The sequence below is a fragment of the Acomys minous genome, assembly GCF_964271855.1.
Source record: "Acomys minous genome assembly, chromosome: 19".
In the NCBI taxonomy this organism is placed as follows: Eukaryota; Metazoa; Chordata; class Mammalia; order Rodentia; family Muridae; genus Acomys; species Acomys minous.
Window position 1 is genome coordinate 53,560,588 of NC_140499.1, and position 13,993 is coordinate 53,574,580.

At 37.1% G+C, this 13,993-nt stretch overlaps 1 protein-coding gene across 4 annotated transcripts in view; it reads right to left on the reverse strand.

Moving 5' to 3' along the window:
- Positions 1 to 13,993, reverse strand: part of GRIA2 (glutamate ionotropic receptor AMPA type subunit 2) — a 115,103-nt gene that overhangs the window by 32,242 nt on the left and 68,868 nt on the right. For all 4 annotated transcript variants that reach the window (XM_084768803.1, XM_084768802.1, XM_084768800.1 and 1 more), the window contains exons 5-6: positions 13,096 to 13,149; positions 10,008 to 10,169 (exon numbers count right to left, since the gene is read on the reverse strand). In XM_084768803.1, the coding sequence (XP_084624929.1) occupies positions 10,008 to 10,169; positions 13,096 to 13,149 (216 nt within the window). The remainder of the gene's footprint in view (positions 1 to 10,007; positions 10,170 to 13,095; positions 13,150 to 13,993) is intronic.

A 13,993-nucleotide genomic window follows, 5' to 3' on the forward strand; every position in this document is an offset into this window, starting at 1 on the left:
TGTAACCTTAACCTATAAACGTATATGCTAAACATTAGACAAAATACAGAGCTACCAAAGCAAACTATATTATTTGATCTAAAATGGAATTTCTGTAAACGTATCCCCATAAAACATTATGATGTACAGAGAATTTTTTATAGACAATAATAAATTGACATTGGATTGTTTGCATTATGCACTGAGTAGAAGAAACTTAAATTCCTATCAATAATAGAATATGTTAGGACTGGGTCGATGGCCAGTGGCAGAGCGTCTGCCTGCTATGTGCACAAATAATGCTCATGATGAGGAAAGGGACAAGATGCAGTGTTACAACTAAGTTTCACATTCTAGTCAGAGAGCACAGTATAACAAGTCCATAACCTTTAAAAGTGGAAGGAGGAGCTAAAGGAATCGAAATGCAGTCAAGTATTATACTCTCACAATGTCTTAAAACATTCATGTGTCATTTTAACAAGCTGTATTATATTCCTATTAAAAATAATGTTGATTCAAGAGAAGATGTGCTGGGGCCAATAAGAAAGGCAGTGGCAGGTTTTGCCTGCTTCGTTCTGTGTCTGTTTTGATTATCACGGAGCAAAAGCACTGATTAATATTCTTTCGGCAGCATATTCAGTTCACTGCCAAGTTAACTCTTAACGTTAATGCCTAGGTCTCTGACTAGGTAATGGACCTTAAATTGAATAAGTTGGATATTAAGAAAATATTGCAATTTGCATTAAAATTATAATGGCTAAAAGCCAAGATCTTCATTAAGTTAGCTTGCTCTCATTATAGGGAGAAGGCCATGAAGCCACCTACTAACTGTTCTAGAGGACCATAAATGCCTGCAAACTACATTAGAAGTAGGATTAGACTGAACTAAAAGCATTCCAAGCTGAGCATGCTAGCAGGGGCAAATGTCCCCTCAACTTTTCTCAAATGCTCAAACCTACGCACGCGTTAAGCTTATTATCTTTTTAAATTAAAATTCACAGTCAGAAGCCCAGTTCTGAGCTCGGAGACAGTCAGCCCTCTGCGAGTGCAGAGTGCCTTATAGCTTCTTTTCTGCAATTGTGGTTCATTTATTTTCGTAAACAAGTGTGCTCACGATGTTGACTGGAGAGTTAAAAGTTTCCATTTGATTCTACCACTTGCTCAAGTAGACATAAATTAGTTTGAAGGGAACACGATGCTGGCGTAACTATCTTCATTCTCTGGAAATAACTGCTCCATCCTTACCCTGATGTTGGCGTGCTGTGTACTCTCTCACCTGAGTTGGGAATTTATCCTTCCCTGGGGGCGCCACTGGGTTTAGTGCCCCTCCACTAGCCAAGCATCACCACACTAGCACAAGAAATCCAGGAAATAGTTTTCATGGTCCGTTTTCCAAATGTTTGCTTTATTTCATTTTAAGTGAATTTAAGTCATATTTATTGAGACTTATTTTTCCAAAGGTAAAATGAAATATGCATGTAAAGTGATTATTACATCCAATAATATGCAAATCACATAGTAATACAGTGGTGTAATCACTGATACCAGGAGATGCTATTCTGAACGCCTGAAAAGGCAGCAGGGAGGGAAAACTTTGTCTTCATCTCATCCTCTACATAAGGATGTAAAAAAGCAGAAGCCAGGGCTACAACCTTTTGTTGGTTATCATATGGTGCCATGTTTTCTTATATGTTATCTAAATCTTGAAAACATAGGAAATGATATTTAAAACAAGAATATCAAACTTGATTCATTACTAAAATGCTTCTTAAAATCCTAGTTAGTGCCGCGTTTTCCATTTGTTCTGAAACTTGAAATTATTTGACTATAGTTTAGGACACACAGAACTTTTCAGAAAGCAGGCCTACACTCAAATGGCTGTTGCTTCTCTGTTACTTTTGGGTGATGCTAAAGAGCTGCTGGTGGTGCTTCTTAGCAAAACAAAAACAATATCTGCCCAATGTAGACAGATACTGAACAGCTCAGGGAAGAAAGAAAGTCCATGGTCACTTCATTCTCTATATGTTCTGTGACCTGGTAGTTATAATAATAAAAACAACAACAACAACAACAATAAAAATCCTAAAGCTACAAATAGTTTTATTGTGATCTGATAGTTATAAAAAGCCTGAAGCTACAAATTCTGATTTTATAGGTGAAGATTACAGGTCAAAAAATTTTTAATTTATACGTAGTTCCAAAATTTTGCTACAAGGAAAGAATTTGAAGGCAGCTCTCAGTCACTCAGGGATAATGACTTGATTTTCTAGTTTGCTTAGGCCAGCTGTTCTCAACCTGTGGGTTATGAGCCCTTCGGAGGTAGAGCCCTCCCTTCACAGGGTATACCTAAGACCATCGGAAAACACAGATATTTATATTATGATTCATAACAGCAACAAAGTCACAGTTATGAAACAACAACAAAAATAATTTGACGGTTCAGGGTCACTACAACATGAGGAACTTTATTAAAGGGTCACAGCATTAGGAAGGTTGAAAGCCACTGGCCCAGACTGTCACTCTGTAAAACAGAAAATCTTAAATTCTAAGAAGCCACACCATGACATTTACCCCTTCGCCTGGTAAATGTATTGAGTAAGTGGATAGATAGGAAATAAAGATGAGGCAAATTGTAAAACATGCTAAAGGTGTAAGCTATTGACCAGCAATCTGTTTTGATTACTATCAATCTTGTTGTGAAGCCAAGGTATTTTCATTCGCTTTGAAAATCACTATCGGTTTCACAAAAACAGAATTCTGTAGAACAACGAGTGCAGAAAATAGGTCACCCATACAGTAAACAGCATAGACTAAGACGTATGAGGGATAATTCTGACCTGCTCAAAACTGCCAGACAGTTAAACATTCTTTAACAATACCCCACTTTCTGTAAAAATCATGTTTTGCATGACGTATTTCAGGTAAGAGAGCACACGTTATTTAAACTAAATTTTCATATGTGTATTCAGGATCTAATACAATATAATATTATGATTTCTTTTTGCTTTACAAAATAATTATCAACAGGGCCAAAGTGGTGGGCTCTTAGGAAATTAAGTACATTTATTGGAAATCTTAGGAAGTCTTTTAATTCCTCTCAAATAGAGGCCAGAGAAAAAAGAACAGCAGGACAAAGTGCGTTCTGAACCTAAAATTATTCACTTATCTTAATTTCAAATTCACCAACTGTCCACCCTCTGGAAGAGCTGCCTGTGATAAGGTCATCTTTAATGTACTGTAAAGCATCTTGAACATGTGCCCTTTGGAACTGCACCACATAGAGGCATGAAACCTTCATGGAGCTCCCCCTCTTCGGCAATCCCGCCAGCAAGTCACAGTTCCCAAGAGGGAAAGGCAAGCTCAGAGGAAAGAAACTGAATCGGCATCTTTTATTATTTTTCCATGATAACAAAACAATCTCATTGACTATGAAGAAAGTGTGCTATTGTCAAAGGAACACTCGTGTATGCAGGTATATGCTTAAATATCAATATTGTCTGCGATTTCAATGCAAAATCTTACTTAAGGAGCAAGCATCTCACCTTCCGACACTTGGAATTGCATACTTACAGATTCGAAACTCTCACCTAAAGCTAAGCAGACAAACTGATAAGGAAGACAAAGATTCTTTTAAAGGACTGTCTTCTTAGATTCAGCCACAGTGAGGACCTGCCAATCTCTCGCCTCAGTCCCCCGCTGCCTCTGTGAACAGCTCCCTAGAGTTAACAACTAACGAGTACGCAGACAGTCTAGGGCAAAGACTCTCAATCCGTGGGTTGTGATCCTTAGGCCACATATGAGACATCGTCCACAGCAGATATTTTCACTATGATTCATAACAGCAGGAAAATTACAGTTAGGAAGTAGCATCAACATGATTTTAAATGGTTGGGGTCGCCACAACGTGAGAAAGTGTATTAAAGGGTTGCAGCATTAGGGAAGTTGAGAGTCACTGTGCTAGGGCGATTCTGGCTTCAATTTCTACACTCGGTGATCAAAGATGTCTACCCACCAATAACTGGGTGATGGAGAGACCATGGGTGAAATCAGAGAGTCAGCCAAAATTAGAAATACCAGTGAAGCTTTTACTAAAGACCCAATTTGTCTTTTTCAGAATTGTTGCAAAGAATTTTCAAAGAAATCTTGCTGACCTACAAGTGTTCTTTGGAGGAAGAAATGAGTAAATGCAGCTAGCTGAGTACAGATGTCCTTCATTATAATTAACAGTATGAATAATTCATCTATATGGCACAATATAAATTTCTTTGCACATACTTTTTTTCAGGATACATAATTTTAGCAACATCAGTCTTGTAAGTATATGGGATTAATTTATATATGTCTTTTTAACTACAAAGTACAAAGGCTGAAATACAACAAGCTTTGAGGTGAGGTAACTTGCTTCAATATTTGCAGTAATAAATGCTGTGACTTAGCTGTGTCTGTGGTCACTTTAAATACTCAAAAAAAAAAAAAAAAAAAAAAGAACCAGAATTAATTATATCAGGCCACCAGGCTACTATTTAATACATGATAATTGGCCGACTGAAAAAGATTATACTATTATACTATACTATAAACAATTCTCTTTGGGCAGCAATTAAGAGTTTGAGAATGTGTGTTAAGTCCATTCCTGAGTAAAATGAGATTCTTGTGGGAAAGCCATTATTTAAAGAGCCATACAAATGTTGGTCCCCAATGGTACTTGAGTTCCTTACTGGCTCAGGACATCTAAGACACAGAGTGTGGCAAAGGTTACTATATGAAAATGAGGCATGAATAGTCATGCCTTGCAAGATGGAGATCCTGAAAACAAAATTAGTGAGGGGACATTACCAAGAACTGAAGTCACATGTAAGTGGCACACCATGAGAAATTCCTATCATTATCAAGAAGATGGCTTTGGTGTGCATGCCACGTGTAAAAGGTTACCAGAGCATTTGGAGCAAAATCATGGCAAACTCTAACTCCATTTTAAAGGCATGGGAGACAGAGGAAGCAGGGGATCATTTCTCATGATGGCCCTATAACAGGGCAGACAGTGGGGTGGTATTTGGGTTTGAGTTGGCTGCAGAGGACAAGACAAGGCATGGTGAGAAGTGAAAGACAGCTAGTGGATTTGCTGCATGTTGGATGTGAGTTCTGAGAGGAAGGTAGGTGTTATTATTTTCAATTGTTTGGTCTAACAGGGAAATAAAGGTTGGAGTTGCCATCATATGTTGTGGGAAAGACAATGTAAATAGGAATTTTCAGAGTTTGAAGAGGACATAGACATCAAAGGAAAATCAAATGTTGATGCTGATAAGGGATAATAAAGAGTTAAGTTTGCAATGTCAATAGTACCATGTCTGCCAAAGCCACAAAGTTCTTATTGGTTTCTGATGTAAAGTTCATCAATATTTTGTGTTTTATCTTACACAGAAAAGTGCCTACTACAGAGTAGAGAGTCAACGAATGTGTTTTCATCAGAGGAGTGAATGCATGGAGGTTTGTGAAAGTCATTAGACCATGAGTAAGAATCAGATTTAATGTCACAATGCTGTGACTCCAGGTATTTTTAATTATGTAAGCAGGAAGAAATTTAAACATTGCTATTTGTTTGATCTTTATGAAAATATGTCATATATTAAATTAAGGTTTTACATGTACAATTGAATATATTTAAATTAGGAAACTGGGAAATCTTTATTAAAATTTAGGCATATATCCTTTGAAACATTTATTTTTACTTTCTATAATTTGATTTTTATGAACTGGAATTTTACAGATTTTCATACCTACAGTTCCTATTACCTGTGATTCTTACAATTTTTATTATGGAGTACTAAAGTGTGGTTTTAGTCAACAGTATATCTGCTACAATCAACAAAGCATCCCCCACACACCAACATGAAAGAAAATCACCTCACTAGACAGAAATCTCACTAGAGAGTCTTGCCTCCCTTCCTTTAAGCAAAAACACACTGAGAATACACTCTTTATTTAGACACGTAGAGAGCTCCTTCTTGCTTATACCTTTAAAAGTGGAAATTAACTATAAAAGTATTTGTTTTCTCATCAATATTTTTATCTTCATGGTTATAATTTTCAAGTTCAACTATACTCTAAAAGTATGCAGTAAAACTCTAGAAATAAGTAATCTTCAAATTGCATACTGTTCTGATACTCAGGGCATAGTCTCATGTTATTCCACTCAGTCCTGCACAACACATGGCTCATCTTTGTTCAGTGTATCCAGCTTGCATATGTCATCTTCCTATTAATTATAGTATCCATAACAGATCCATGATAGAGAATTTACTCAGGTTCTTCAAATGCGAGTCTCATTTTATGTAATAGTGTCACCAAAGTACAGGAGTAATGCAAGTCTGATATGCTGGTGAGATGTTGTGAAGAACTTTTTAGTGTGAAAAAGTAAAAGTTCTCAAGTTAATAAGGAAAGAAGGAAAGTAACAATGCCTGAAACATCTACCATGTGTCACTTCATCACAGAGGCACTGTATCACCCTCTCAAATATGTGATAACATATTCCCCTAAAGAAAAATTTAGGGGAATAAGGTGAAAGTGGGAGGGAGGGAGAAATGGGAGGATACAAGTGATAGGATAACAATTGAGATGTAATCTGAATAAATTAATAAAATAAAATTTAAAAAAGAAAAAATTTAGTATAGCACAAGATGATCTGATAACACATTTACATTACACTTATTAGAGTATAATGCCATATCTCTTTTCTTATTAACTGTTTTTGATGTCTAACTGTGCTTAATGTATAAATTGAACTTTATAATCAAATACACATATACACTGAAATACATATTCATATATATGTATACATACACACACACACATATATAAATACATTGTATATGTGCATGTGGAGGATAGGGTAAAGGGAAAGATGGAGGTAGTGAGGAAGAGAGAGAGAGCAGAGAAGAGAGGCGGGGAAGAACAAAAGGTTGAAATTCTTTCCTTTTAAGAAAGGGTTGGGGGCTGGGGAGATGGCTCAGAGGTTAAGAGCACTGTCTGTTCCTCCAAAGGTCCTGAGTTCAATTCCCAGCAACCACATGGTGGCTCACAGCCATCTATAATGAGATCTGTTGCCCTCTTCTGGCATGCGGGCAGAACACTGTATACATAATAAATATATCTTTAAAAAAAAAAGATTTAAGAAAGGGTTGGGGAAAGAAATGACCTTTACTTCCTTTATTTTTTCTAATACCATGCTAAAATTCTGTAAATATTTCATCTCTGGCGCAGCCTGTAATTACCAGCTTGGTTTCAACTACAGAGAAGAGAACTATTGATCCAAGGTCAAACAGTAATTCAATAAACACTACTGTAGAGTTTGATACTCTCTATGGTTTCAGGCATCCACTTAGGTCTAGGCTCACTTCCGGCGGATGTAATATAGCCTTGTAATATAGCTTCTCATATCTAGGGACAACTAAACAGCTGTACTGCTTATGAGACCAAGCTGCCCTTTTCACTGGTCCCCAATGATTTCTTACAATCACATAAGGCAAGAGGCTTTCTATTTGTCATGCTGGGGCATGACATTGAGTCTCCGTAGGATATTCTTTCCCAAGTGCCCTTCCATATGTTTCTTTCAGTTGCGGCTTCATTTAAAGAGGACTCTGCTGTCCCCACAGAAAACCTTCCTAAACCTCCTTTCCACATTGTGTCCTAATCATCTTCAGGGAATTGGCTCCCTTGATCACTCATCCACATATTTGAGCTTTCTCTTAGACTGTGCAGTCTCAACGGCAAACTCCATATATTTTTCATTTCTTTTCTGTGGTTCACTTCCTAGCCTTCTAGTACAAGAGCAATGTGCATCTACATTAGAATGAGCTCCTGCCTAGAGATGAATTTCCCCCTAAAGGCTTTTGGTGATCGGTACAAAGCGTCTGGGGTAAAATAGAGGACTTATAACAATGCTCAACTTGGAACAGACCTTCACAACTGGCTGAAACCCCCTGGATTTTGGAAAAGGATAGGCGACGCAATGAGCCTTTACTAGGATCTATGGGTTTCCCACTGTGCTAACATCTACTGAATGGTATTTAAGTCTTCACAAGAGCTGGGAATTAGCAGCAATGATTGTGCTGAATGAACGAGACCACTCATCTGGGTCAAATGCAGAGTCCAAACCTTTTCCAAACCCATAAGCCCTTCCTTCTTTGCAGTAGCCCACTATGGAGTACCATCATGAACTCTCTGGAAATTAACTGAAGCAGCCAAAAGAAAGACGTCATGGATAGGAAGGGAATAAAGGAAAGGCAGATTGTGTGAGTCCACAGTGTGAATTCTGGAACTAAGTCTTGGCAAAAATTTAGCCGAATGCATTCTAGATTGCTCATTTCCCCGTGCATCCTGATCTGACATACATGATACCAAATAATGATGTGGAGTCTAGGAGTTAAAAATATGTTTCTCTTGTGTTTTTCAGAGCAGCAGTGTGGGGACACCAATGCAATCTAGAAAACGTTGAAAGGCTCGTAAAGAGCTTTGCATCTCTCTCTCCATCACTTTTCTTAAACTGAACCACCTGTCAAGCATCAGACGCCTGAAGTCCATGTGAGGGATGGATAAGCGGTTAAACTTCGATTAAGGCAGATGGAGACATACCTTGTGACACTGAGTGTCCATTGTCACTCTTGGAAGCTGTGTTACATGACAGCATTCCCACAAGATCACATAATATATGAGTGCTCAAGCCCAGGTTACCAAACAGGATGTCACTTACATTTTAGAAAAGAATAAGGCAAGGTGAACTTTAAAAAAAAATATCTTACAAAATGTTCTCTGAAATTGACTTAAATGTAAAGGAATCTATTTATATACCCTAAATATAAAATTTCAATTTTTCTATACTATGTCTAGGGAAAATTCATAACCAGATACAAATATATAGTCATATATCCACTTTATATGTGGTCAACTAGTTCCCAAATAACTTTATACATAATATATTTCACAATACATACATCACCATATATTTTAAACTATGTATCATATTTTCTTTTTAATTTTAACATATTTCCGATTCCATAAAAAAAAATGACCATCAGGTATACTCCAATCCAGTCTCCCTCAATACAATCCACTCAGCTCTCAATACCATCTTACCAAGGCTGATTCTTAATTCTGCTCTTAGTAAGATCAGCCACAAAAGATAAATCATCTCATCTCATCAGCAGAAATACCTTAGTTTGGCAGGAAACATGTGCCTGTGTGTCTACACAATATACAGAGAAAGAACTCAGTGTCCGAATGCATGTAGACCAAAGCAAGACTGAACAGGCCATGGCAAGGCACTTCTGTCAGCTTTCAGAGATTCTGACCGACTCTGCCATCATCATATTCATCTTTCCATTATTAAAACGATCATGATTTTATCAGCCTTATATGTCATGTCCAGATTACTCATACTCAATTATTTTATACGTACCACACAAACACACACCATCTGTGTACATCTGTGTGGCCATATGCTTTTTGTCCAAACTGTATACTAGTGAGTTGATTGAAAATTGAAAAAAGTTCATATCTCTTGTTCTTTATTTTATTTATACACAGAACATTGTAAGTGACAGCCAGAGATTTTTTTAGCCTTGGGTCTTAAGTTTAAAAAAAATTCCTTCTCAGACAAGGCTTCCTAGGGCATATGGTTATGTTCTTGCCTGTCATCTGTTTCATGACTTACTGTTTCTTCCCATACTATGGTCTTTTAATTGTCTGTCCTCACCATACAGTGAGTGCAGGCAGCAATCTGTCCTTTGGTTTGCTACCAATGTTCCTAGTTGATAAACCACACAATATAACAATTCCACTGGATAGATAAATGAATGAAGACATTGTGGAGATGCAGACACAGAAGAACACTACAGTGAAACACGATTTTTCTTATCTGAAAATGCAAAATTTGGAAAATGTGCTCATCAGCCTCTGTGTTCGCCATCTTTTGGACTGACTGCACACTACTCTTAGTATTTTCTAAGCCCCGTCTTCCCGTAATGCAAACCTTAATTGTCGCCGTGTGTGCTCCAGGATATTCTTTCTCTTCTAGTGTCGACCACCTTTCTATAAATTTAGACACCAGGGAATCATCGTAGTCCACAATCTGAAATCCAGAGACATTTGCACCTCCAAACTGAATTTTCAGCAGGTCTCCATCAGTAAATCCCTAGACATAAACACATTTGTGTTATCCTTGTGGATGGTAACCTTTCTGATACCCCTCTACAAATTGTGTGTTGGCATGTTAAACACACACAGGAGAGATAAAATGCCTATGTAAAAGGTTCCTTACATTTAACACCATTTTCAGCACACATCAAATCATATAGGTATCATAGCAGGTCCCTAATCAATATGTTTACTGGCTGATCATCTTATGAAAAACTCACAGGGGTATTTACATAGAAGATAACTCTTCACTGAGATAGCTGCCATGGGTCCTGTAAGGACTGGTTTCCTTCATAGGATTACAATTTTTTTTTTTTTTTTGGTTTTTCGAGACAGAGTCTCTCTGTGTAGCCTTGGCTGTCCTGGACTCACTTTGTAGACCAGGTTGGCCTCGAACTCACAGCGATCCACCTGCCTCTGCCTCCCGAGTGCTGGGATTAAAGGCGTGCGCCACCACGCCCGGCTTGGATTACAATTTTTTAACCAGGCAGAAAGGGACTTGTTAGCCCACAATTTTGTTTTTACATTACTGGTGCCAAATGGACTCTTTGGATCTCTAGTGTGCAAGTGATGCTCTTTCAGATGCTTAGCTGTAAGTAATGGAGGCAGGAGGGCTGGGTGGATTTGGTTCTTTGTTCTGTGACATTTAGAAACTTCCAGTCTTCTATGCAAACATGTATGTAGGTATGTGTCTAAACTCTGGGACCAGGATGATAGGAAACTTGAGGTGGACTCAGGACTCTGCATGAAGACTTTCACCTCTAGCCTTGTAGAGCCTACACTTTCTGGATGATTCTTGATAAGTTAAATCCATGAAAATAGCAGAGATGAGAAACATGAGCATAGGATCTTATAACTAATCCCTCATCTTATTTTGGATCAATTGTCATTTAAAACTCCACAAGAGAACGTAACCATACCCTATAATCCAAAGAACCAAGCCTATTGTTTAACAACTCTTAGAGTGATTTATCAATATGTGAGGATTTTAAAGAACCTTCTACTACCACCTCTTCTACGAGGCATAGGACACTGGACAGAGGAGAGTGTCACATTTCTATTGAGAACTTGAAAGATGAAAACTCTTCAGCATCAGGTGGTGGTTTTAAGATTTCAACATTATGAAATGTCTGAATGCTCATAAATTACAACAGAGTCTGGACTCTTTCGCAACTCAATTACCAGGAGTTTGTGAGTAGAGGAAATCAGGGGTTCAGAAAAGAGAAAACTAACCCAAATTCAGCATCAGTATTAATTTAGGCATATTTCTAAATAGAATCATGATAAGAGCATTGACTTGCCCACTTAGACAGTTCTTTCATTTTTCATGGCACTGCATATCAACTCTCAAACTGATGAGACACCTTCTGTCATTATTACTCAGTGTTCCAATATAATCTTCTCCATCTGGACATTTTAAAAGATCGCAGCTTTCACTGTGGTTCTGTGCTGTTCATCAAATGGCACAATTCACACAAGGGACTGAGTGTACAGGCTGTTCCAGGCATGGAACACAGCTCAGCAAAGACTCATTGCAGAGCCTCATTTCCTTTTAACCATTGTGTCTACACAGTCTTTTCCAGTCTCCCAGAGGATTACCATAGTAACTTGTATTCATCCCACCAAATAGAAATTCCATCTTGAACAGCCAACTTCTTCCAGACTCAGGACACTCACTGAGGCTGACTTGAGTGTTTTCAATGAAAACATTTTATTTCTTGAAACTTTTGTTCTGTTTTTGTGCCTTTCTGTCATACTAGGGATATTTTCTGAGGGATATAAGCTGATAATCCATAAATCATAAAAAAGAAGCTCATACTTGCATAAATACAATGCTTCTGTGGAGTTATATTGCATGATTTAGAATAAATTTGCATTTTCTGCCTTTTTCTCCTTCCCCACCATATTTTTCAGGGGTTTTGCATGCAGTGGTATGGAGAGAATTTCCTGCAAACAGGGTTATAGCTACTCAAAGACCATGAAAAAAAAACCAGTTTGTTTTATTGACATTTTTATGCCCGTTTTGGAAATAAAAATAAATATTTATTAATTTAAATTGATTGGATATAATTAAGAAAAATATTACTCCAAAGAAAGGTAATTAACTATCTACTTTTTCAACATATTCTGAATTGATAATAATCGTGATGATCAATTCTTCTAAGAATTCAGTTTTCATTTCATTGTGTTATTTATATGCTATGTAGAAAATCAGAATAAAATCTTTTCAAATCATTACTATTACATGCACTACAATATGTAATTGATAGTTTTCTTGATATTATACTATGATATTTCTATAATGTATTTCCTCATAAATATCCATCAGCATCAGATATGTATGTATCAAAAACTCAAGTGAGTATACACGCAGTAAGTTTACAGAAAACAGTGGCATAAAAGTGGATAATAATACAGTTAAACTTTATAGTTTTGACAGGTTTCCCTTAGTATAGAGTTTTCAAGATAATTACTTGGCCAAATAATGTTGTGAAAATATTTATGTCACATATAATAACTGGCACTAATTTAAAGTTGTGGAGTTGGAAGTAAACCTAAAGCAACCCAAATAAAACACTTACAGAATAAAATCAGACTATATTCTTAAAATTTCCTGGAGTAATGATTATAACTCCATATTAATATTTTCAATTACAAATATCAGATAGGGGGCCTGGGAAGATGGCTCTGTAGTTAAGAGTACTGGTTGATTCTCCAGAAGACCAGGGTTAAGTTCTCAGCAACCAACTCTCAATAACTCCAGTTCTAGGGGACCATAGGCCCTCATCTGGAATCTCTAGGTACTACATGCAGATGGTGCACAGACATATAAGCAGACAAAATACTTACACACATAAAGCATAAATAAATATATCTAATAGCAACTTAGTATAAAGTAAAACAATGCCAATTAATTCACCTACCAGATTTGCTATGATATAATGGTACCCTTTAACGTGTTTTCCAATGGTAATAACCTAACAAGGATAAAAACACAAACATTTAATACTTGTGAATAACAACAATTACAAAAATGAAATCTTGAGTTTTATGTTCCACAAGTCATTTTTAATAATTTTTTTTACCAAATACAAAGAATATTTATCAGTAAAATACAGGAATTCACCTTAGTGCTTGATAAATATTATCTATTAAGAAGTCAACCACAAAATAATGCTTTTAAATTTTATTGATGTATTATTTCAGGAAGGATCCCCGTGTGTAGCCCAGACTCTCCTTGAATTCACAATGTAGGTCAACCTGGCCTAAAACTCTCAGTGACCCTTCTGCCTCAGACTCCAGAGTGCTGGGGTTCCAAGTATGCACCACCATCCTTCTCATTTTAAAGAAAATAACGAACCCAGGAAAACAAGAAACAGCAAGCATCAAGCTACAAAAAATATGCAAATCATTACTTTTCTTTGTGATTTTCTGGCTCCACATGTCTTTAAGCAATCCTCCTAAGCCTGAATATTGCAGGGATCCTGCAAGAGTCTCCAGGTCCTTTTCTTCTCTTCATCCTTACTCAGACCATAGAGGTTTTCTTGGTTGTTTTGCATAATAGCACACTTCTTGTAAACACCTTCTAGGGCAACCTTATTTCTACCACAGACAGAATTCTGCCTAAAAATAGGGCAAGCTTGGATGCAGGCAGAGTCGACGGCCAAACTGTGCCAAGACAGGGTAAGTAAGTCCTCAATAGTTCCTGCCTCACAAATATGTCTGTCAGATATATGGGGCCAGAAGGCTGAAGAAGATGTTCCAATGTTATAAAGAGTTTTGGATGACTATTGAGGTAGAAAACTGTCTTTGTCATTTTTT